Source organism: Gymnogyps californianus, chromosome 1 (genome assembly GCF_018139145.2).
Source record: "Gymnogyps californianus isolate 813 chromosome 1, ASM1813914v2, whole genome shotgun sequence".
Classification (NCBI taxonomy): domain Eukaryota; kingdom Metazoa; phylum Chordata; class Aves; order Accipitriformes; family Cathartidae; genus Gymnogyps; species Gymnogyps californianus.
Window position 1 is genome coordinate 71,509,279 of NC_059471.1, and position 24,476 is coordinate 71,533,754.

Below are 24,476 nucleotides of genomic sequence, written 5' to 3' on the forward strand. Positions count from 1 at the left end.
AGCATTTTGGATAGTCCAGTGTCAAGAGAAGTGTGGTGCTATGTACAATAATAATATTCAGGATTTATCAGCTTGTATTCTGCTGCATTTGACATAGAGACAGAGTGCAGGAAACATGCTTAAAAGGCGCTATGAACTAATACAAAACTAAAAAAAAATTGCTGCTTATCGAGTGTTGCATTCTGTACTATCCACCCACAGAATCCATCAGCAATATAACAAAATGTCCTTGGGGCAGCCTTGTTAGCAAAAGCTCTTGGAGCTTGTTAGCCCAAGTGTAGACGAATTGAAAGTGTAGGTGGACATCAAATCCAACCCAAAACAAGCAAGCAGCTCTGAGTGTCAGCAGATCTATAATTAAGGTGGTATTTCAGTTCATTCCCTTCTAAGGCCTCAATTATTACTACTATACCTAGAAGATGGAAGGCTTTAATATAGAAAGACATCAGGTCTTCAAACATCATTTTCCCTCCCATTTGGCAATGGCACAACTGTAGTAACGCATCAGACTTCTGATTTTGTGGAAGTCAGCAGTTTCACACTCGAGCATCACCATCTTGAATTTTCTTTCCCAATTAGCACACAAGATGGTGCAGGAAGCTCAGCCCCTGTGAAAGGCAAAATACTGCTGCTAAATGAAAGGGGGTTCTGGACTCAGCAGGTCCCAGGAGATGCTGGCCGTCACCAAGGCCTCTCAAGATGTCTGGGGTCCCAGCTCACGGCCTCATGCTGGCCCCCCTGCCAGCAGACCTCTGTTAAGGACCACCCGCCACCTTCAGTGGCGCCCACATCATGCGTCACCTCCCCTAGCTCTCCACACAGTCCAGGCTGTCAGACGTCTATGCACGATGGGCTAAGAGAAGGCCCAATTAAGTGCTGTAACCAATTGTTTAAGACCAGCTATTTAGATTTGACTTACACAAGTTAAGCTTGTCAAAAACAGTGCACTTAAGGCCACTGCATATTTCAGATATTTTAAAGAAGCCAGCTATTTACTAAGAAAATAGTAACAAGAGACCTCTGTTTCTACTGATGTCTATATTTTAAAACTTTGAGTAAGATTTACTCAGGCTTCATAATATAAAATGTCTTTCAGGATCTTAAGTGAAGCTGCAATAAGGTTTTTTTTAGAAAGAAACTTTTTTAGTTTCTAGAATTTTCTAGATAAATGGCTGTCTTGAAATACTACCCTTCTAGGGCTCAGCGAGATCTTGATGAGCATCTCCAGTGCTCTAGGTAGGAACACTGGCTGCAAATGTACTGTATCAATCTTGATGCAGTCACAGGAGTTAGTCATCCTCTGAGTCACTCTCCCCCCTGGCTGGGACACACGCCCTGATTGAGGACAGGAGCTGGTCCTGGATCTGCTTCCTGGGGTTCTCCTCGAGGTCTGTCTTGATGGCACCCGACTCTGAAATCTTCCACTCCAATTCTGTGCAGAGCAAAACAAGAGAGCCACAAATGCAGAGCAACAAACTGGAAAAAGCCCACTCTTTCTTCCCCAGCTGACTTCTCTTATCACCCTGCCATCACCACCACCAAAACCAGGGCCCTGCTCTATTTCTCCCCCTCCTCTTCCACCCCTAGTCTCCCACACCCACTCCAGCCGAGCCCTCCCTTCACAGTCACTAGTACTGGCACAGGTTTCAGCCCAGGGCACTGCTCTACAGCCCACCGGTGGCATCCCCCCCCCCCAGTGCCTCCCTGCTCCCTTTACAACCAGGAGTACAAGAGGTGATTGATACACAACAGCAGCTTTAGAGGCAACTCTCCCAGTGAAAGTGAATTCCACCTCCTTCTAACCACGTAAGGGCAAGAGACAGGTTTGCACGTCTATCACCAGTGAAGGAATACTGCTCATATATTACAGCTGTTTCCATCGTATACTGAGTTCATCACAATCAGAAGAGGCAGGAAAAAGATTTGCTGAGGAGCAAAAAAATTGTAGCAATTCCATTTACACATCTGAATTATAGGTATTTTTCAGGGATGTACTCTGTAAACACAATTCACCCCTTTCCCACTATGCCATGCACTGATTATTAGCTCCTTAGCAAGACAGTAAGAGAGACTCCACCATCAGTAGTAGGCCTATTACTACATAGACCCAAACTGGATTCTTCCCAGAAGTGGCAGAAAGTCAATGCAACACATTCAGCTGAAATCTCTCTCCTAGTCCTGCTGGCAAGCCTATCATTAAATCTAACTTCCTTCAGACATTACAAAGTAATGAATACAACCTCACACTTTCTTTAATCTCCAGTGGAAGTCACCTGGGCTTAGGGGAGAAGGAAGGAAGAAATAAAAGGAAGTGCAGAATTTCAGTGCCCAGCTTTCTGTGGTGACTGAATTAAGGTGGCTCAATCACCTTTGGACCCCCCCAAAATCAGTTATTTATGTGCTAAAAATGGGAGAAAGCTAACTGTAGGTTCTGCTACCACTGCTCACTTCAGCGCATAATTAGGCAACCACTGTAGTTAGTTAGCTGTTCTCAAATCAGTGATCTCATTGGTGAGCTTTTCCCCCTCTGACAGTTCAAGGCAGGGGAGCATTTTCTACAGCACATGCTCAAGATATCCTGTAAACTTCAGAGTTTTAGTAAAAAAAACCAAACAACTCTTTATGTCCTTTCCCAGTATAGGCAGTGACATCATTCAGCAGGGACCTTGAAACGCTGCTTAACCGTGGTTCACTTCAGATAAAGATGCCCTTAAAGTCTGACCTTGGAAAAGCTTGAAGGCATCTGGACCAATATGCCTACTCAGAAAGCTGATGAGTATCCTTTTAACTGAAGTAAAATCCACTAGGTTACACCTGAGTTGCATTTGCTTTCCAAGAACAGCCTTTTTCACTGCTGACCTCTGTCTTCAAGCACTGCTGTAGCATACCGTCCCCAACCACCTCCAAACAGCAGCTTTTACTGAAAAGCCACAGTGCTCTGCAAGACCTGCATCACCGCCCTCATCTCCTGAAGCAGGTCATGCTGACAAGGCTGCACGACCCCACCTGCCTCCAGGCTGCTAAGATGGGCAAGGAGAAATAGGTCTAGGGAAAACCACGACCTCCAGGGAAGGTAACAGCCTCTCCCCGTGGAGCCCTGTGCCCCCTGAACCACTGAGGCAGGAGCTTAACGTGCTGCATCTCTGGGAGATGGCAGGAGGAAAAGCAAGCAGCCCAATTTCAGGCTAGCAGCCCCATTTGCACCAACAGACAGGCTCTCTTTAAAGGTTCATGAGGAGTGGAGCCTGTGTGTCAGGAAGGTACAGCAGACAAATACATGCCATCGGCTTGAAAATGAAACAAGCAGCCCTACAATGCAATCGGCAAGCACCAGTTGTCCAGTGCACAGATTACCCCCAGTAACTGGGGGCAAGGTCAGTCATTCAGGTACAAGAGCCCCAAAGAATGTGCGTGGGTACTATTTACCCTTTAATATATTCAGGAAAATTTGTTTCACCTGACACAGGGTGTGAATACTTGCACACACATTAGATAACTATCTGTACGTTGGCCTACTCAGCCACTCACTGCTTTTACAAGATAGCCTTAATTGCATGTTGTTGAGCCATAAGGGTGCAAAAAAAAACCTAATATGATTTTTAGTACCTCCCTTCTCCTCCTAAGCCTCACTTCTCTCATTCCCAGCAAAGCAGTTTTGCTTTTCCTTTGGAAGACTGGAGATGCAGACACTCACCATCCCTTGTCAGGTTCATGCCACCGAACACCAAAGGCCCAATGAACTGAGATCTGATGTCTCCCTCCAGGTAGACGAATATCGTAGGCAGGTTCTTATCAGGGTAGTTGGGAATGCAGGTGGTAGAGATTGCTTTGATGAATTTCACGTCTCTGAACTTTCTTGCAAGCCCACTTATATGTTGATTTATTAAGGCACAGAGTGGAATTCTGTGAAGAACAGCACCACACACACACACAAAGGAAAAAATAAAAGACAAGTTAGACAGTAATCTGCTCCAGAAACGTCAGAAATATCAGCTCAATGAGTAGCATTTACGGAAAGACAAGTGTACCAGAAGCAACTTCTGAATACTTTTGTTGTCCAGTATTCCAGCATTCAAAGGAAATCAGTATCACTGGAGGTTTTGGTGGGTGGTGGGTTTTTTGTTTTAAGATATTAGCAATACAACCTTCCCCTCTATCATACAGAGAAATTGGTCTATGGAGACATGATATTTAGAAATTGCATGAGCAAGAGCAAAATAGAAAGAAAAGCAGCTCCTAGAAGAAAGTAAGCAAGTGACGATGAACACCTGAGAGGCAATTAGAGACAATGAACACAATCAAGTATTTCTAACCCTTTCTAGAAAATTCTAGCAACTTATCAGACCTTTTTGACAAGTTTCTCCATCATGCTGACAGGACTGGAAACCTTGTTCACTCCGTTTTTATGCCTCTAGAAACCAGGCTAAAGACACACAGTGATCCTTCTAATGCACAGCCCCTCGCACTTTATCCAGAATAATTTCCAAAGCTTGGATATTTCAGTGGCAGCAGCTACCTCTATGGTAGCTGTACAGTACAAGTCACACTGTGCTGTATAGGTGTATAAAAAAGTTACCATTTCATGGTAACATCATTTTAGAGCTAAGTTCAGCAGTCTTGAGTCAACAGTAATGAAATTACTAATTCAATTTTTTATTTCTTAGAACTCCAGAATCAGTTCCTTAATTTCCACAATAACTACACATTTGTCTAGAGTATTTTCAGCTGTTGACAGTGAAAGGTTTAAAGGTTAAAAAAAATTCTTACCCTTGTTTGTAGAGGTGCAGGACTACCCATATACCTTTTCCAGCTTTTGTAACCTCTTGAACGTAATCTTTTCCTGAAATCTCCAAAACTTCCCCAAATTTATTCTTCATTTGAGCTGCTTTCATTTCTGCTAACCGTTGCTGCCTGATCAGCAAGGAATGGGTAAGAGATCTTGAGAATAGATGCATTTGACAGAATAACACTTAAGTGAGCTGGTTGAAACCTAGACTTCAGAGGCACATTACAAACTTCTTCAAACCCCCAAGCAACAAAAGCAAGCTGACATAGTCAATAGATGCTCTTATATTTGCATCACAAGTTAAAATCGCCAACACGCAAGAAGTACAACTATGTTTCATGAATTTTTTTTTCCTCTTGTTGCTGCCCGCAGCAGACATTTCTTCTGCAGATACTACACTACCAAACTAAGTGGCAAAAACCACGAGATGCTAGGGATAATGGAAAACCAACACTGTAATTTTGTAAATCTGCAGCACTTTAATCTCATTCATGCAAACATTGAGAAATCTTGAAGGTGATTTTCAAAGCTCTCAGAATCCCCAGCCATGCACTCAGCAGGTGCACATTATCTCTGCAAAACTATGTCGTAGATAAAGGACACTGAATTTAAACCCAGTTATCCTATTAAAGACACTTAGAAGCTCTACAAGAGACCAGAAACACAACCCACTTTTCTATCATCGGGCCTAATAACATCCTTTCTCTCTTCAACAATATCTAACAGCATATAAGAGAAAAAACCCTCCAATTTTCATTACAGGTAAATTCTGCATGCTGCTCTGACCTGTACATCTCAATAGCTTTCTCATCTTCCTCATTAAATTCATCTTCATTCTCTTCTAGCTCTTCCAGAGTCATGTCCTCATAAGTCTTCACTAGAATAGAAGAAACATTAAATCAGCAAAAACATCGTTCCATGATTAAAACTCATCAGCATTTATCAGTCCAACAGAATTTTTTTACTTCAAGGACAGATTAACTATGGGAAATACAGCTTTTTTGAAGTGTTATTGTTACTGGATTTTTAGAAAATATTCTGCACTTTAGACATATAGATGGAAAGACAATGATGTAAACGACTCTGAGCTGAAGGCTGCCTAGACTCGCACACGAGTACCTCCACTAGCTCTCAAGTTTGGTGGCTGCAGCAAAGATGTACCTAACACACACACACACAACACGGGAGGGACGCCTGAACAACAGAGGAAGGAGGAAGCATACGACAGGTAATGTCATGAGAGACATTTATTTGCACATTCACGTGGCAGACTCCCTTCACACTGTTCTTATTTCAATTTTCAAACATTTACTTCTATAAAAATATGGAGCTGACATTAAGAACAAAGCTTTCCTGTGCTGGAAGAATCCACGCGTTCAGGAACATATTTGTCTGATACCGTTAACAGATGATCACCTTATACGAGAAGAAGCTTTGGCATCCCTTACAGACTTGGAAAAGGACACGTTGCTTTACAGGCATATAAACATTATTGCTAGCCATTTCTTTGTATAAGCTTCCCCCAGGAGCGATTCCAAGACTTGTCCTGCTGCTGCTGCACAAGTTGGCTGGTCACTCACCAAGAGACTTCTGAAGGATGGCAAGCTGCTCCTCCTCCTTTGCACGCTCCTGTTCCTCCAGGTTTTCCTTGGGAGGAAGGATACCTTTCTTGCGCAGGATGTCATTCCACTCCGTGTCTTCATTTGGGTCCTAGAACAGAACAAGAAATGGATGATGCACATTCAAGGTGAACTTTGCCACTTCCAGAACTTAACACAGGCAAGTTTTTCAAGAGACACAGCACACTGCTAAACTGGCAACTGCCTGGATGGCACCAGAAAGTCACAGTGTGCATCCTCCTGATGCTGAGGCTTCTTTGCAGCCCCAGGCCAGTACCCTGAAGAGTGATTTTATTTTATTCCATCCCACTCACACCACATACAGGAGGTCTTGGTAAGGTACAAAAGTTCGAAGCATTGTAACCATCGTTGCAGCTCTCACAAGGTGAAAGGAAAGGGGAGGAAATGAGCTGGGTGACAGGGAAGCACGCTGGCCACAGCGCTCACGGACAGAGCCTCAGCAGAACAGGCCACCAAATCAGCGGTCATTGTGTCGGGAAGCGCTGGTGACAATACACACAGGCGCCAGCCTTGCAGACCTAACTCTGGATATATGGGAAGTCTCCTTGGTAGATTCAAGTCAGTGTGACTACACAAGTGCTTAGAGAGAAGCAAGCACAGTCTCTGCCAGACAAGCCCATTGCTAGGGAATCACATCTAAATCTATGCCTAGACTGTTCCTGAAAGTTAGAAAGAGACTTTACTGTGAAATAGTCGCAATAATCCAGCAAAAGAAGGCCAATAGGCACCCATGTATTGTTGAGAAGCTCAGTAGAGGTTTTTTCCAAGTTACATGGCAATTATATTTTTTTAAGTACATGAAAACTCAGTGATAAGCACTCACAGGCTAATTTTGGTTCCTTACTGTCTTGACCTAAGTTCACTTTGAAAACTGAATACAACACCTACTGCTTTGCTATGCCTTGTATCAATATAGCTTACACTAGATCTGTTCAAGACCATCTCTCTTCTCTAGACCAAAACACAGTATTTCGGGGGGGGGGGGGGGGGGGGGTAAGGAAAGAAAACAAAGCACAGCAAATAGCACACCAGATTTTTTTTTTTTTTGTCTCTGACTGTGGTCATTTTTCCCTCGACACAGCAGCTACTGCCGTTTATCAACATACTGATGAATTGCCTAGAACACCCACCCGCCCATCTGCTTACTACAGCAGCGAAATAAATATCGTAGTTAAAACAAAAACAAAAACCAGCAAACCACCACAAAACCAAGCCGTGCAGCTTCATAACAAGACCGCCACATGCCAGACACCTCCATCCCCAGAAAGGGGGGTGAAACCGGGCTTCCTCCCCGCCCCGGGCACGCCTGCGCCGGGGCGCTCCGCCGCTGAGGGCGGCCCATGGCTGCCGGCGGGGCCCGAAGCTGCCCGCCCGCCCGCCCTCCGCGGCGGCTGTGACCAGGCACGGTGCCCGGCCCCAGCTCTTCGCCCGGGCGGGCTCCCTCCGCAGCCCCGGCCGCACACGGGCCGGGTGCGCGGCCCCCCCGGCTGCTCACCTGCATCCTGACCGGCGGGTCCGGGTCCGGGTCCGGGTCCGGAGCCCGGTCAGCAGCGGCTGGGCTGGGCAGGGCCGGTCCCGGCGTGCGCGGCGCGGCCGGAGGAGGCGGCGCTCCCCGGCGGGGCGGGCAGAGCGGCGCTGCCTCTTCCCGTACCGCCTAATAAGGCCGGGCGCGGCGTGGGGCGGCGGGGCCCGAGTGTCGGAGATGTGCGAGAAACAAAACCAAGGATGCTACTTAGTTAACGCGGCGCGACCTTGAGAAGGGAAGCAAGGTGACAGCGTTAAGTCAGCCGGGTAAAGAAATACCGAGATAAGCGCAAGGGCAGCCAAAGAGCTACCTGAACTGTGAGCGAACTCTCCTAATTAACGTATAGAAAACCCGCCCTCGGGTAGGGAAGAGCCCCCTACCAACAGAAACCCCTTCCGCGCAGAACATGCGCAGTAAAAAAGGAGGGCGCTGCGAGTCTTAAGATCGGCTTGCGGGAACCGATAGGAACGAGGGTAACTCAGCGAAACTGTAAAAGTGCTGATAGCTGTTGCTCGAAATGTATAGAATGCTTTACCGGGTGTTAGCCGGGCGTGCTAGCTTTGTGGAGTTAGCACCTAGCACCCATCTCCGCGCGGACACGAAATAAACAAATATCTCGACTCTGTGTGTTAATCGGCTTTTTTGCACACCGGGTGAAAGAATCCTGATTTTCTGGGACAACACGAGGAGCGTCCTGTTTGAAAGCAGCGGGGCCGGGGCGCTCCGGCTGGGTGAGTTCACGGGTTTCAACTCTCGCTGTGGGTTTTTTTCTTCTCGCCTCTTCTCCCTTACCGTCAGCATTTCCCATAGCCGCCACAGTGCCGGTTTTTAAAAGGTCCGGGTCCCCCCAGCTGCATCTGCACGGGTCCGGCCCCTGCTCCTAACGGGGGTCCCACTTCATTTCCCGGGCAGGGAGCCCCGGCATGCGCACCGTGAAGAGCAGCGTGATTTAGAAACTCTCGTTCCCTGCCTGTCCGGCCTCCCCCTGCCAGGGGCCTCGCTGCTCCCTGTCCCTCTTCTGCAGGCAGAAAGCTGTGGGTGCCTCATGGAGGGAGCAGCCCGGGGTTGACGGGCACCAGTCCCTCCAGCAGCCGTGGTGGGCACCCACTCGTCCCCAGGCCTGCAAGCAGCCATCCCCGCATGCCACCCCGCAAGTGCTTCTGGAGGGGTTTCGTACAAAGGTTGTTCATGTAAGTCATGAGTCTGCACGACCCCAGTGGGGCTCTGTGTGAGCTGCGGCCCTGCCCAAAGCCCATCTCAGCAGAGCTTTAACCCAAGTACCATTCATCTGGAGAGATGCCCCTACCCTCTCCTCATACCCTCAAACCAACATCAGCTCAGAAACGATGCAGGGTGTAAGTCATGGAGGGCAGAGGAATTCCTGCCCGGCTTCCAGGTGGCACATCCTCACAGCCAGCACAACCTAAGAAACCTTTCCTCATCCTCACGCTATACCCTCACCATTGGAGCTCAGCCAGGTTTGCAGTGCAGCTGTGCTCTTGCCTTGCCCCTTTTATCATTGTTTCAGCAGCACAGCGAGGGATACAAAATCACGTCCTCTGAAAGTAGCCTGGTAAACACACCCTGGAAAAGTGTTACACAGTGGAGAGCAAAAAAAGGAATTTGATATCAGACTGAAAAACGTTTAACATATTCTGAAACTCTTGTTTCAGAAGTTAAAAAGAAACTGTGAGCTACTTCCTAGCACCTTCCAGCACTCCTTTCTCACCTGTGAAGCAATCAGGCAGGAAGAGAAAGTGCATTTTCTGTGGGTCAGCCCTGCTAAAATGAGTTCAGGGGCACCCTTGCAGTGTGACGGCAGAGCTGTGAGCCCCCCTCCTCCTGCCCAGCCCCAGCTGGCTTGTCCTTGTTGGATGGCGTGGCTCTGTAGGGCACGCAGGGGAAGCAGCGTGGGCATGAGACTTGGGATCCCAACCAGGCAGCATGCTGAGCTGGGCATGGCCTCAGCTCCTCACGCTCGCCAGCCAGCATCCTGGAGCTACTGTAAACCTGAATGCATAAACCAAACTGGGCACCATCGTAGAACACCCCAAATAAATTGTCAGCCATAGGGAATGCTTCCCTAGGAGCATCCAATACTGTTGGTGAGTTTTGGGGCTCTCCTTGGCTTTAGTTTTTCTCTGTAACTCTTCCCTTTCCACTTCATTGAGCCTCTTTTTATCTACTTGCATTTCATATCCTGCTTTATTTCTCCACTGGCTTCTCCCTTAATTTTTCTTTCCCTGTTCTGTTATAAAATATAAAATAAAAAATAATCAAACCTATATTATCTATTGTTATCAGACATAATTATCGGTACTTCAAATATTGTTAGGATTGGGTCACAGCCAATTAGAATTACAGGAAATTTGTGTCTAGATAGTTACTTGTATTTTATTTTTGAGTCTGTATTAAGCATCACTCAGCAAACCCTGAGGAGTGGGTCGAGTGTGGTGATCCCAATCCATTTGGGATCAACACCCCATTCCCTAAAAGTGGGCACCTCTGCCCTTTCAAAGCATTGAGCAGACCTTGCGCTTTCTTCTCAAAGACACACAGCAGAGGAGAAGGGGGAAGAGGCCCAGTCCCACCTCCTCCTCCTTTTATGCTCTAGCCTGATGGTCAGCACGCTCGCCCAGGAAGGGGGAGCCCAGCTCTGAGTCCCCAGAAAAACACCCCCACACAACCTGCCAGCAGGCCTTAAGAGTGTGTTTGTTCTGGGCTTGCAGACAAACGACTGTGTCTCCGCTCCGCCAAGGGCCTGAAATGGAAATTCAGAAGCCCCGTTATAACATGTTATAACATCATGGACATCCCATTAACACCCAGGTATCCTGAAGCGTGCTGGGGCACTTACCCTGTGCTAAGTCTGGTTTACTGAAGGGAAGGCACAGCCAACTTTTCTGCCTTTTAATTAAAAGAAATGGATAGCTGCACTTTGAGAGGACATCAGTCCTTATGGTGAGTATTTGGATGCACAGAGGGTGCCCCATACCTGTCTCCCAGGGCCCTGAGGTAGAGGAAGACTCAGCCTCACCCAGCTTGGACTAAATGCTCATCCTTGTGGAAAAAGTGGCTGTCTGAGTGATAGATGGAGCCACAAGTATAGATGATGTGAGAACTTTAAATCAGAAAGTAAAGGGCTATGGAGCCTTCCAGCAGTGCAGCATGTGAGCTAAAGTTTTTGGGATCACAATTTTGGAGTCTTCTGCAGGCACTACAAAGTCTTTTGGCTCTGACCCACAGTTAGCACTCGGTATGCAGAACCGAAGGCTTAGCTGTCAGTGCCAGTTTTGCTGTACAAATGCTTTGTCAGAGCCTGGGCTTTCAGGAGGACCTGCTGGTTTAATAGTCATCTTCTGTGGCTGAAATACCATTCACACCCATGGCTGTTGTATGTTACTGGTTGGAACCTATTTTGAACACCAGAAAACAAACACAGAAAGAGCACAAGCAGAGAGTGTGCACTCATTTTTTAAAAGGCGCGCAAAAATATTCATTTGCATTAGATGAGATTTTTGCCCAGGTGAACCCAGGAACTAGCCGAGGACCCTTGGCACCAGAACCCCTCTGTTCCCACAGTAAACCCTGAGCCCCGTCTGGGGCAGAGAGTTATCAGAAGAGGGGGCAGAAGCCCAAATCTTAGGAGCAGCCCCATCACATCACTTGGTGGGGTTTGGACACGATGTGAACGAAGCATAACTCTCTCTGGTCAGGACACACATAAAGCAATACACATTCCCCCCCCAAAAAAAAACCCACATCGTATTTATAAAGCACATTTCCCCTATGTACGTTTTTTATCAAGCTTCAGCAGGAAGGAGAAGACTGTTTTTACACACAGTGTACAGACAGAAATACTCCAGCTAGAGTGGGCGAGAGCTGACAGTGTCAGAGTGAGACTGAAATATAGCTGTGGCTCAGCCCTTGGACACAGCCTGGCTTCTCCCCCCAGAGAATTTGCTTCTGGGCATCTGTAACATATTTCTTCCTTTTCCCCCAAATCAGGGGTTGGAAGGAAGACGAACCACATGTGAGAATGACTCATTAATTGTCCAGGTGACCCACTGATGAGGAGGAAATGTTGCTAATAAAAAGGTTCTGCCCCAGGGGTAGGGGGAATCATGTTATGTGGCTTGTTTGCCTTTGAGTGTAGGCTGTAGCAAAGCATAGACTAGACCAAAATAAGAATTTTTGAAGGTAATGGGATATATTTTTCACTTATAATACATAGTGAAAGATTTGGGGTTATTGTGGGCTTTATGTTATTTTGTATGTTAGCTGCATTTGTAGCACTCTACATCTGTAATGTGAGTAATCAGATTATGAAAATTATTGTCTGATAATAGGGATAAGGAGTTATGGCTTGGTTTGCTTGGATTTTATTATGAGCTGGGATTTTTTGTTCATCCCAAAACTTACTCTGTTTTTTTCTTAAATATTTAAATCTCTCTATAAAAACTACATGAAACCCTACATGTTAATCTAGTGATGATGTTGTTGTATATTGCAAACAGCTGTGCTGGAAGCTAACTGTCCTATTTGCCAGATTAGAAATGTTATTTAAATGAGTATTTTTGCTACTCTAATTGTAAGAGTACTCTAACTGGACTGAACTTCCTTAATCTTGAGTAAATAGACAGTAATTTCTATTCTTCAGTCTGCATCATGCTGTCCAAGTCAATTCTTCCTTTTCCTGGTGCAAAACACCTCCAGTACTCTCATAGCAGCCAGAGAATATCCCTTGGGGAATTAATTTAGAACTTTGTATGAAAACTCTTGGAGTATTTTGGGTATAAGATGCTGTGGGCTGCAGGAATTTTTCAACTGTTAGATTTAAAATGAAAGAAAGATCTAACTTGATAATGGAAGAAGTTAGAATATAGATTCCTCTTGGAAAAAGAGGCAGGCTTGGCCTCAAGTTAGCTTTGAGGTAACAGTTATGGTGTTTAAGAAAATCTTATTGAAGAAAACCCACTGTACCTGAATCCCAAATACACTCCCAGTAGCAGGAAAAGGCCTCTTTCTTTTGAGTTCTTCATATTTACTTCAATAAGCTTTTCCTGACAGGTTGTCAGACCACTCTGGTTTACGACGAGGCCCCTCTCCTAAAAGGTAGGCTGTAAAAGGGTAGTAGTAGTTAAAATCTTAGCTCTGCTATTAGTGAACTGTGGCATGTGGCTCGCTCTTTCTTCAAGAAAAGAACAAGCTTTCTTCTTGATGTGGAACAGCAGAAAGTGTAACTCACCTTGGTGTTGTCTCCTCTTGCTATCAGTTAGCTGTAGCCCAAGCACCCTGGTAATTTGAAGATCTCCAGCCCTTTGTGTCTCCCCACCTGTCAGAATGTCTGGACGCGGAAAGAAACATGTGGTGGCTGGCAAACCTGGAGCTGCACCGAAGAAAACCAAATCAGCCAAGGCTGGTCTGCAGTTCCCCGTGGGTCGTGTCTACAGGCTCCTTAAAAGAGGGAACTATGCTGACAGGATCAGTCCTGGCGCTGCCATCTACCTGGCTGCGGTGCTGGAGTACCTGAGCGCGGAGATCCTGGAGCTGGCGGGGAACGCTGCACGGGAAAACAAGAAAGCCAGGATCCTGCCCAGGCACATCCAGCTGGCTGTGAGAAACGATGATGAGCTGAACAAGCTCTTCTCCTCTGTGACCATTGCTCAAGGAGGGGTTATGCCAAATATCCTTTCCCAGCTCCTTCCCAAGAAAACTGTCAGAGATGCTGCTCCTTCTCAGGAACAAGGTGGTAGCCAGTGAAACTTGCTTTTCCTGGTCTGGTCTGTGCACTTATGGATGATGGGACTCGGTAGCACTAACTTGTATGTGTTTGCTTCTTTGTCAAGTATTTTTTCCTGCTAATTTTAATGCATTTTTAAAGCTTGTAATAAAGTTCCTAGAATGCAACACTGTTGTTCTTTCTTTTCTCAGCTCCCCTTCCAGGGATAGAGGAACATAGAAAACTTCAAAAGAAGTCTAGCATACCACTCAAATAACTTTTTAAAAGTCAAGTACATGTTTACTTTTGAAAACATGTTACAGGTAACTGTTGTGGAGCAGGCAGAGGAGCCAAGACACACACTGCTCATGTTCATGTGAACTTTTCCTCCATCACAGATTCATAGTGCAATTAGTTCAGTGCCTCAGAGGTTGTTTAACTCTGCTTTAGAAGTTAGTAACCCTGTGCTTTAAAGTCTTGTTGCTCATAAAGCTGTAGTGAACAACTACGTCTCTTTAGACTGCTCCAACATGACACTAAACCTCTCTCCCCTCCATCTTGTCATAACAACCATAGGTAGTTTATTTAAAATCTGGTACCATATTTGTGCTGTTGGTAGAGGTGACGGTCTTGTTTCTGTCTATCAGTGCAGAAAACCAAAAGTCTCCATATCCAAACAAGCCCCCAGGCCTTTGCTGACCAAGTCCTTGAAAGTCTTCCCCCAGAAAAGTGCCCAGGGTTTCTCTGTTCATAGCGGGTGCTGAGGCTTGCTGTTGAACTGCAAACCAGGGATCTGCCGCAGCAGCATTAGGATCAGTCTGTCTACGAGGCAGTATCTCATAGATTTCGTAGCATCTCACATCATAGAGAAGAGTTGGTTAGGACCAACTTCCTAAACTGTAGCATGAACTTTTTATTTGAAAAAGATCTGCCTGTCCTGTTGAGTTTGACCTAGCTCCTTTGCCCCCTCGAGGCACGGGGGTGTTGGAGCCTACTGGCCAGGTTTTACGATGCTGACAGACGTCAGAGCTGTATGCAGCTGAATTAATGACTCACTCCAAGCTATGCTTACACAGAAATGGGAAGAGAGGATACCTGACTGAGCAAACACTGTGATTTCAGGGTGGTGGGCAGCTGGAACAGTCATTGTATGCTGCCTGGTTTTCAAGAGCAATTTGATGAGAACTTGGCTGGCCTGCAATTAACCCAGTGAAGTGAGAAAAAGTGGAGGATGCTGTAGCAATGAGAAGTAAAAATGTCTGAGAGTAAATCTTAAGCTTTGTGCATATAGTAAAGATGTGCTGTACGTAACTAGCCTTGTGCTGAGTGTTTACACCTGTAGATGGAAAAAAAAAGCTTTAAAGGAGGTGCATGAGAAATGAACACATGAAACTCAAATTATTTCCTCCATTTGACCATGGCAAGGGAAAGCAGGCTTGGGAGTGATTATTTTTTTGGACCAAGCAAAAATCTAATGGTTTGCAGTAATGGTTGAAGACTCAAGCAAGGTACTAATTTTGTGTGGTTTTAAGCATGGCACTTAAAGCACCCTTTGCTAATTTGGAGAACTGTGTGTCAGTCATCATGCCACTCCTGGATGCAAGCTGCTCCTGTGAGCCTGCTCTGCACCACACTAAAGAGACCCTGCAAGGCACAGCCAACACTCAAGTAACTTCTAGAAATGCCTTCACCTGCTGTTTTCTGCATGATAAAAGACACTAAGTGAGCTGTGTGGCCCTACCTCTACTTACACCCAAAGACAGAGTTTGTGGTGAAGTACTGGTCCAATTCAAAAGTCAATTTTTTAAGTATTTCTTTGATCAAGAACAATCTTGTTTGCTTTCTTCTAGCCAATAGTTCAACCCATTTGTAAATTAACCAGATAACATAGTGATCTGAAAACTCACCCCTCTGGCTTCACAGTAACAGAGGGTAGATGTCTCCTACCCCAGCTGCTCAGCAAAAGTTTCTGTTGGGCCAGGGCTCAACTTTCTAGCACTTGTGTACTGAAGAAAAAAATTATTCAGCTGTCACCACACCCTTGACTCTAGAAAGGACATATTATGCCTTGCAACACAGCTATGCATGACTTTGGAAAAAACAGGACTGTGTGACAGATGGGGACAAGTCCTAGAAGAGAAAGAACCCCATGTCAGAGATCCTGAGCTTTCCCAGGCTTTGCAGCGTGGTCACAAAGCAGCTTGGCCACTGCTGGCGGCACAAAGAACAGTGGTACAGGTTGCTGGGTTTAATTCTTGGTAACTGCAGCAAGGTGAGGTGTACCCCCTTCCAGCTGTAATAAATTAACTGCCAGTCAGAGATACTGCAGTTCTCTGAGGCAGTAAATATTAGGCTTGTTTCCAGAGGAGATCAGCTAACAAGGTGCTAAGCAGCTCTACAAGGAGTAGTGACAGATTCTCATGCTCTCGGGGACTGTACTGAGTTGCTCTTGTGTTGGGACCTTGATTGTTTTTTATTTTGAGTGGCTGAATCACTGCTCGCCCAGGTGGCATTAAATGATGCAAGAGCTGGTAATGATATGGCTGCCACTGTGGAGTTTAAAAGGGGGCAGCTCTTGCTACAAGTTGTGGTTTGGGGGATTTTGGTAGTGGTATTGTTGGAAAAGAGGCTAAGTCAATAAGTTCTTCAGGTGAGGGTTTGTTCTTAAGAAATGATAGCATGCTTTCTTTGTGTTAGATAAACTCCTGAATGAAATAATGGTTTTGTAAGTAAGTTCTGTGTTTTGTATAAGGCTGCTTAAGGAGGCTTTTAATTTTTTTAATTTATTTACTTGTGTAGGCTATTTTTAAAAGCTTGTCTTTCTAAGGCCCACAAAAATCTCCTGAAAGAACTTTTTATTGTATCTTTAAGTGCTTCAATTTGATATCTGATTTAGTTCCTCCTCACATCTGGGTAGAGCTTCTCATTAGTTAAAAACAACTAATGATTAAAACTTGAGAACAGTTCTATATACAAGAGCAGAATTTTCCTGTGTTTGTTTTCCAGTTGCTTTGTGTTATGCATTGAAGAGTAATTGGTACTCTTCAGTACCAGAGACTTTCTGTCAGTAATAAGTGATGGGGTTTGTTAGAATGGATGCAATACCATACAAGAAGATGGTACTTGTGCATTTGTAGTAGCCTGATGCACAGTGTGCTGAGCAGAGCAATTTCAGTGTCTGATGTAAAACAAAGCTTCTCTTCTTTCCATGAGTCTTGTTCTTGATTGTGGCCTGTTATCTTGCAGCAATAGGTCCCCTAATCTCTGGAAGACAAGATCCATTTGAAGTAGTTTCCAGTAGATGAAGTTCTTCTCTGTTGTTCTTACTTCAGACAAAGATATGAATTTCTAGCTCTGGCTCTCACAAGGTCATCATTGCAGAAACTGCTTAGGTTCTTACCAGGGGTAAGTTCAATGAAGCTTCCCTGCAGGGTATCTGAACACTTGTAAGTATCTTGAAGCCTAGTTTGCTTAAACTTTCTCCTTAACAGCAGTCCTCCTTTGATACTGAGTCAGAAGACCTTGCTCCTAAGTTCTACCTTACTCTCTTGAAAAGTTTTGGAAATCTAGCAGATGGCTGACCTGCTGCTCTGACTGAGCTTGTAGATGCCTCTTGGCTGGAACCTTGTCAGACTCTCCTAGAGCAGCGGCCCGACCCATCTGCTCCTTCAGACAAAAGTATGAACAACTCGCGAGCTTTCTGAGAGGGGAAAACTGACTTGTAAGGGAATTAGAAAGGCAGTGAAATGAGGTGGAAGAAAGAACTTAAATGCTTAGTTTCTCTGTCTGTTTGTTCTGGCTTTTTTAATTCTTTCTCTTTTTATACTAGATTGATGTTAGAATGTCTGAACGTGGGAAGAAAACCACAAAGCTCCTCCTTGTGCCAAAGAAAACCAAATCAGCCAAGGCTGATCTGCAGTTCCCTGTGGGTCGTGTCTACAGGCTCCTTAAAAGAGGGAACTATGCTGACAGGATCAGTCCTGGCGCTGCCATCTACCTGGCTGCGGTGCTGGAGTACCTGAGCGCGGAGATCCTGGAGCTGGCGGGGAATGCTGCACGGGAAAACAAGAAAGCCAGGATCCTGCCCAGGCACATCCAGCTGGCCGTGAGAAATGATGATGAGCTGAACAAGCTCTTCTCCTCTGTGACCATTGCTCAAGGGGGGGTGTTACCTAATGTCCTTCCCGAGCTTGTTCCTAAGAAGACCATCTCGCTTAAACCACCCCACAAATACGTCCAGTCCCAGGAGTTCTAGCTGCTACCAGGCTCCTGACCTTGTGGTGGTGTTAATGCTGGCTTCCTCCACGGCTCAGGGTGTTTCGTGCTGGTTGGCATTTTTAGTCTAAATTTGCGTGTGTGTCTACCTGTGTGCATGTCTGAAAAGCTGCTAAAGACAGGGTTGCTAGTTAGGTTTCCCTAGCTATGTCCTTCAAAAGAAAAAAGTCAACGGACTACTTCTGTGAATAAATAAGTGTGCAAAAGGCTCATGTCCATCTTATTCCTTTCTATAAAATATTTGTTGCACCAAGCAGAAGATTTTCTTTGGCAGTGCAGTTATCTAAGGAAACCTGCTTTATGGTCTTTAAAGCTTGTGTCTCCATGTGCATGGCTGGAATCTCCTTACTCGGTACGTGTAGAGGTCTGCTTCATCTGACCACTTCAGACCTCATCATGGGCACAGTTAACTATTCAGTGTAAGTAGGTGCACCTGAGGAACTTAAACTGGACTGCCTTATAATGATGGTAAAGCTGACAAATTATCTTCTCTAACATTTGGATATGGAGGTAGGGCTGTGCTGTAACTTCAGATTGTCACTGTACAAACCTTGGTCCAAAGATGGCGTTGGAATTGTCCTCTGAGTTTCTGTATTGATGGAGTGCAATCCAAGGAGTCTTCTACAGACAGTATACAAACCTTGTCAGTGTTTGAGCCTTAAAGATCTTCTAGAAACTCTACTTAAGAATGGATCCAAATATAATTTCTACCTCTCTGGTACTGACAATCTCCTTAGCTGCTTTGAGGCTTGTTCCATTAGGATCCAGATCAAGGAAACCTGTGCATTAAAAGGCAATTCAGGCCTTTTCCAGGACCTTCCAAAACTCGTCTACCATCTATGCAGCTTGAAAGTCTACCTAAGCACTATTAGATTTGCACTCTGGATTGCAACGTTATGGTGGACACACACTAGTATTAATGTTTGCTGTGCTGCAGAAGATTTTGTTTAACAGCTTCACCAGCAGGATGCCACTCATATTTAAGAGCCTTACAACTGCATTATTAGGTATTTCAATTATTCTATTTACGACACAGAACAGGAAGGCCCTAGTGTCCACCAGCTTCAGATACATTAATCCAGCCAGGTAAAAAGGCTGTTTAGAGAACTGCCTCAAGACTGACACTACCAGCCCAAGGTTTTGGGAGCCTCTGTTTCCCATATCTGCCCTATAATAATCCATATTATGCTGCTGCTTTCTCTAGTGTAACTCAAACACCTCCCTGGTTTTCTGGTCTTGTGAGAATTGAGACCTTTTTCAAGAATGGGCTGCAAAGAGGTCATCTCTTTGTATAGGCAGGCTAGGGAATTTAAATGAATGGCAAGAAGCCAGGAATGAGGTATTGCAGGACTGCGGCCAGAGGACTTTCTGTATGTGAAACCTCTAGCATGTGTGTAAGCTGCAAACACCTACTAGAGGCTCGTCTATGAGAAGACAAAGGGAGGAGAGTCTGTTGGTATCGGGTCAGTCCCCATATAACTGGCTGCTACGAGCACTGGAGATAAGTGGTTTGTAGTGTGGATAGTAGACAAATGTTGTTTTGATGGCAGCCGTAAGATCAGCCATTGCTATCTGTGTAAACATGGCAACCTTTGGCTGGAGATCTAGAGGGTGAAATGCTGCTGACCTGCACCACAAACCAAACTCTCTGTCTTGGAAAGCAACAGTGGCTCCTTAGGGGGCTGCTGGATGTTTTTCTACAGCAGTTTCAATCAACATTGACCATATGAATGTGCTTGAAGAAAAACAGTCCCCTGTTCCTCCATCAGGCTGACGGTTATGTTTCATCCTGTGTTGGCTCAGAGACTTGCTCCTGGCCTGTCCAAGCCAGCTGCCCACAGCATGGGTGCCCCTGCAGCAGCATGGGCTTGTGCAGCTCCCGCCATGCTGCACCACTCCTTCTGCTGCACCAACACAACTGCTCACAGCATCTACTGTGAACCACGTTGCTGGGCTCATGTGTTAAACTTTTTCTTTTTCTTCTTTTCTTTTGCTTCTTAAACAAAACCCCACCCTTCACAGTGGTGTTGGCACAAGTTGTTTCTATGGGGGCAGGAAGAAGAGACAGAGGGTGGGATGATGGCTGGAGCGGCTGAGGGAGAGGCTGTTTTTGATGGCTCCGTGATGTGGGCTGTGACTGAAGCCCCATGGGAATTTCAAAGGTGTCTGTCTGGAGTGAAGCTGTATCACACCAGGTACATGGGTTGAGACATGACCCATGGAACAGGAGGTTTCAGCAAACCCCTGTGCCTATAGAAATCCTACCAAAAAAAAAAAGGAAAATTAATGGAGACCTTTCTCCAAGTCTCAGCTCTTCTGCAGAGGAAGTAAAGCTTGACCCTGGCTTGTGTAAGGGAATGCCCCCATCTCGAGGAGCTGTATGGCCTGTGCTGGGACAAGCTAGCCAAGAGGCACTGCTGCTGCCCAGGGTACAGTACTCAGCCTGAGACCCAGTCAGAGGGAGAGCAGCCATCAGGGTGGTGCTGGTTGGTCTCTCTGTCTGTTGCCAAACAACCAATTCAGTACATCTTATATTAAACTCATCTAGCTTTACCAGAAAGTTTACGTAGGCTTAAGTGTGACTGCAGGGTGGCTGGCAAGCTCCAGGCATCCTGTTGCTCAGGAAGCAGCAAGCTTGGGAAGATGCGGTCTGTCACAGCTGAGTGCCCAATAGGTGCTCCGGGCTCTGCAGCTCCCGTCTGCTAAACTGCAAAGGGGGGAGAGGCATCACCTTCAGCAGTAGCTCACCCTCGCTTTCTTGGCAAAAGTCAACAGATGAGAACAAACTGGAGGAATACTGGAAAAAGGAGAGGGCACTGACAGGTCCAGGGAGAGCCACAGGGAAAGAGCATCCCTGGAGCATGCAGGAGTCCCAGCAGCTATCATACAGCTCTGCTCTGTCTTTAGTCATTAGAGGTGACCTGTAGACATACTGGTTCCTGAAATATGCCTTGCTGTGGCTCTCCTGTTCTCTGTGCTCATGACTACAGCTTTTCTGTTGCACTTCTAAATGTAGAACGACCAGTGCATTCATTCCTGCTTTTTTTGTGAAGTCTCAAGACAATTGAAAAGATAATGCCCAATGTTAAGATATTAATTTGGGGGAACTCATTAATTCTCCCAATTCTGTTTCTCTCTTGCAGCTGTGAAGCCTATTTTGTCTTTCTTTTGAAGATACATTATGCATGCTTCAATGGGGTACTTTTAATCTTTGATTAAAAAAATCCAGTCTCAGTTTAAATACACAATAAAACACGCATTCAGTCTTCTGGCGTATCCTCAGCCCTGTTCATTAGCAGGTTGTGCACTACTCTACCCCAAATAAATACCTTGGTAATATGTGAAGCATATGGTTTGTGAAGGCTATCCTAGCAGCTGGGTCAGACTCTGTTCCTGTCTCCACCACTGTTGCCAGCTTCACTTCTTTCTCGGTGTCTCTTCCTTAGCTCTCCTTTGTGTCACAACTTACATACTTCCTTGACTTCAGGGGGCAAATTGCTTATTGACTAGCTAATGTTCACTGACTATTTTGAAGCTGTTCAGTGTTAGAACTACTAGAAATTATTGTTTTGTTTATACAAGCAGCTCATTAGACTCCCAAGCAAGGGGTTTTATGAAGAGAATGCGTGGGAGAGAATGGCACAACTATTTCCAGCATTGTGATGAAAAGTGTATTCTTTCCAGCTTGCTCCAACTATCCGTGTGGCTTTCTTTACAGTGTTGTGCGTAGCATCTGTGAGAATATTTTTGCCAGAGGTGTCACGGTGGGGTTTCTTAATTCTACCCCAAAAAAGACAACTCAGCTAGTAACCAATTTAACATTTATTATGCCTGCAACAACTTGGCAGCTGGGGAGTCAGTCATGCTCTTAGAAATGTGTAACCAATGAATGAGCAAAATGTGCAAGCTGACCCTGTGTTATCTCTGTGCTCTGATCTCCCTCAAAAGCAGAGAATGGGGGACATGGTCACTAGGCTGAGTTAGATTTTAAATGCATTTGTCAAAGTGGCAGGCCCAGAAAAAGCATTCACTGCATCAACTTGCTAGCTGCATCCTTTGTCAGAGTGCAAGCTCTCTACCTGCCAAGCCAAGGAAGGCACACACATGTTCTCAGGTGTCGCCTAGTCTGGGTATACCTCTCTTCTTCCTAAGCACCAAAATTTAGACATCTTTCTGCACATGCCCCTGGTCCAGGAGGTTTTCATGAAGCTGCCTAAGGCTCGATTTGGCCACTATACTTTTGGACTTGCTGCTGTCAGCCCAAGGCATTAGCAAGCTCTGTTGCTAACAGCTTGCCCTGGAGCTGCGTTATCCCAGCACCTTGCTTTGCACTGCATGTTGAATCTAGAGCTCTGAACTGCCACCAAGGACTCATGGTAAGTGAAGGTACCACGCAGAGCCAGCACAGAAAGAGAAAGAGGGAGCCTGACTGTTACTCAGTGGTTAGGTAAATCAGCAGGGATACTGACATTTCTTTTTTTCTTTTTTTTTCAATGTCTAGTCCAGATGTGATCTCAGCCCATGAGTACACTTCTAGGTATCATGCCACATAGCGATAAAAGGCAGAGTCAACGGGCCTACCTTGTGTAATGCAGAATGCAAGAGAAGTGCAAGTTAGTAACCTGAAAATAGCTGTCCTTCATCTAAGTCAGAGAAGAAACTTGGCTCTTTCTCCTTGTAGCATGCACTGAATCCAGGGCACTGGTTAAGCTGGAATTAGTGGCAAAATGGTGAGGGGCTGTGTCAAGCTGTCACAGCACTTGGCTGACTTTTTCTTTTGAAACTCAGATATTGCTGAGTCTCAAACATTCCCAGAAGACAGTGAAGATCACTGCTTGAACTAGGAAACAGATTTTTTTATGACCTTCTCTATTCATTCAAACATCATGTAGTTGCTTGATGAGGCTTAAATCATACTTCGCTAGCTGAATTCACCAAGGAAGGTGCTCGCTGCTGTAAGGGAACTCAAACATAGCCCATGCATCTGTCGAGGAAACATTAAGCATCTGTCACATATCCTGGTCCCTCTCCCTTCCCAAGTTTTAACATCCTTACTTATTTCAGATTTACTTTTCCCTTATTGATCTCTCCTATCAGGGTCATTCTAACACATCAGATAACGTACCTGGGACCCAGCTTGTCCAGGGTACCCTATACGTGCACCCTGCTCACTGGGACACCATTCAGTTGTAGACCTGGGAAGCTTGCCTCAATGTGCTTCCTATTTACCAGTCTGGGAGCTTCATTCTACATGCTATCACACAGGCCCAATTCTCACTATGACGTAGGTTTAAATCTGTTTGGATTGGTGGAGATACACTGGTGTGAAACTATTTTGAGATGTGGATCATGGCCTACTTCTGGCTGAGCACTTCCATTGTGCCGTCCTGATGGGCGTAATGGGCTGTCTTCCACAACAAGACAATGGCAGCAATACTAAATCCTGCTAAAATAATATCCTTGTAAACAACGGAGTGCTTCATCATCACTTAATACTGCCAATCAAAGCATTTTTCTGAGAAATTCAAAGATATATGCATTGGGACTCCTTATGTCTTTAAGCTGATTCTCTTTGAAGATCACTCTCTCTTCAGCTAGACCTAGTCTTCCTTCCTCTGAAATCATGGCAAAAGATCCAGAAACTGGTGAAGCCATGTCTTCTCTTTTAACACAGATTACGAATTCAGTACTGGTCCATGGTAGAAATGAGTATGCAAGTTATTAAGAACTTAAGAAGGGGTCTACTCCCCCTTCTGCCCCTTGTAATCCATCTCTTTTCGTCCATGGATCCATAAAATTTTTTTAATAGTTATTTTTGTAATTTTTAATAAAGTAAAATGACTCTTCCACATTCAAAGGGTTTTAACTTCCTTTCACTACATTAACAATCTACAGTTCCTCTCAAAGGAAACTTGCTCTGGTACCTGCTTCAAAACATGTTCCTCCTCAGAGCATATCCATTGCCTCCTTTGTCTGTACCAGGATACTCCATGGCAGGGCAACCGGAGGAGGAAGGGCTAAAGTAGAAGTTGTTGTTGGGAGAAACGGTGCTGAAGTGGTGAGAAACTATGAAATGGGAGAACGGAGATGAAAATGCTGTAAAAATAAAAGAGAGACATAGACAGAAAAGGAAAGAGGAGCATAAGTATCAGCAGGAAGTGAATGTAAAATTTATTGTGTGAAGTACCATTTCATGATAGAATAAAGCAAAACAAAGAATAATTCCCTTCGTGGCAGGAATTACTGGGTGATGTTCTTTCGTTTATGCTATAAAGGTTGTCAAGCAAGATGAATGTCAGGGTACTTTCCGGCCATTCTGGCTGTGCGTTTATACCTGCTGTCGTATTACCTACTCAACAGGACCACTGATATTTTCCAGACATATTCTTCCTTCCACAGCGCCTGTTAAAAGTGAATGAAGCTCATTAAGCTTCGTACCAGTCCTGGCAGGGGCCACCAACAGATCAACTGTCTGCTGCTGAAGAGGAAACAAACACAGTTACGACACTTCACTGCTGCCTTACAACA

At 45.3% G+C, this 24,476-nt stretch overlaps 3 protein-coding genes across 3 annotated transcripts; 2 read left to right on the forward strand and 1 right to left on the reverse strand.

Moving 5' to 3' along the window:
• Positions 1-43: 43 nt before the first annotated feature.
• Positions 44-6,894, reverse strand: PDCL3 (phosducin like 3). Its single transcript, XM_050910955.1, has 6 exons — positions 6,853-6,894; positions 6,367-6,496; positions 5,573-5,663; positions 4,768-4,911; positions 3,695-3,903; positions 44-1,432 (listed from the first exon to the last, which is right to left on the reverse strand). Exons 1-6 carry the CDS (start codon positions 6,892-6,894, stop codon positions 1,290-1,292), a joined length of 759 nt encoding a protein of 252 aa, XP_050766912.1. The 3' UTR covers positions 44-1,289.
• Positions 6,895-12,104: 5,210 nt separating this feature from the next.
• LOC127012737 (histone H2A-beta, sperm-like) lies at positions 12,105-14,079 on the forward strand. The gene is made up of 2 exons (XM_050890988.1): positions 12,105-12,151; positions 13,227-14,079. Exon 2 carries the CDS (start codon positions 13,295-13,297, stop codon positions 13,712-13,714), a length of 420 nt encoding a protein of 139 aa, XP_050746945.1. The 5' UTR covers positions 12,105-12,151; positions 13,227-13,294; the 3' UTR covers positions 13,715-14,079.
• A 2,070-nt stretch (positions 14,080-16,149) lies between these two features.
• LOC127017227 (histone H2A-beta, sperm-like) lies at positions 16,150-18,156 on the forward strand. The gene is made up of 3 exons (XM_050898203.1): positions 16,150-16,323; positions 16,920-17,078; positions 17,503-18,156. The coding sequence occupies exon 3, from the start codon at positions 17,515-17,517 to the stop codon at positions 17,926-17,928; it is 414 nt and encodes a 137-aa protein (XP_050754160.1). The 5' UTR covers positions 16,150-16,323; positions 16,920-17,078; positions 17,503-17,514; the 3' UTR covers positions 17,929-18,156.
• Positions 18,157-24,476: the final 6,320 nt, after the last annotated feature.

Bases quoted from the DNA above. Each gene is read 5' to 3' on its own strand.
- PDCL3 (XM_050910955.1), bottom strand. From the start codon at position 6,894: ATGACCGCTGATTTGGTGGCCTGTTCTGCTGAGGCTCTGTCC. The intron at 5,664-6,366 runs GTGAGTGACCAG...CTTCTATTCTAG, and splicing joins CATCCTTCAGAAGTCTCTTG to TGAAGACTTATGAGGACATG. The intron at 1,433-3,694 runs GTGAGTGTCTGC...TGCTCTGCACAG, and splicing joins CATGAACCTGACAAGGGATG to AATTGGAGTGGAAGATTTCA.
- LOC127012737 (XM_050890988.1), top strand. From the start codon at position 13,295: ATGTCTGGACGCGGAAAGAAACATGTGGTGGCTGGCAAACCTGGAGCT.
- LOC127017227 (XM_050898203.1), top strand. From the start codon at position 17,515: ATGTCTGAACGTGGGAAGAAAACCACAAAGCTCCTCCTTGTGCCAAAG.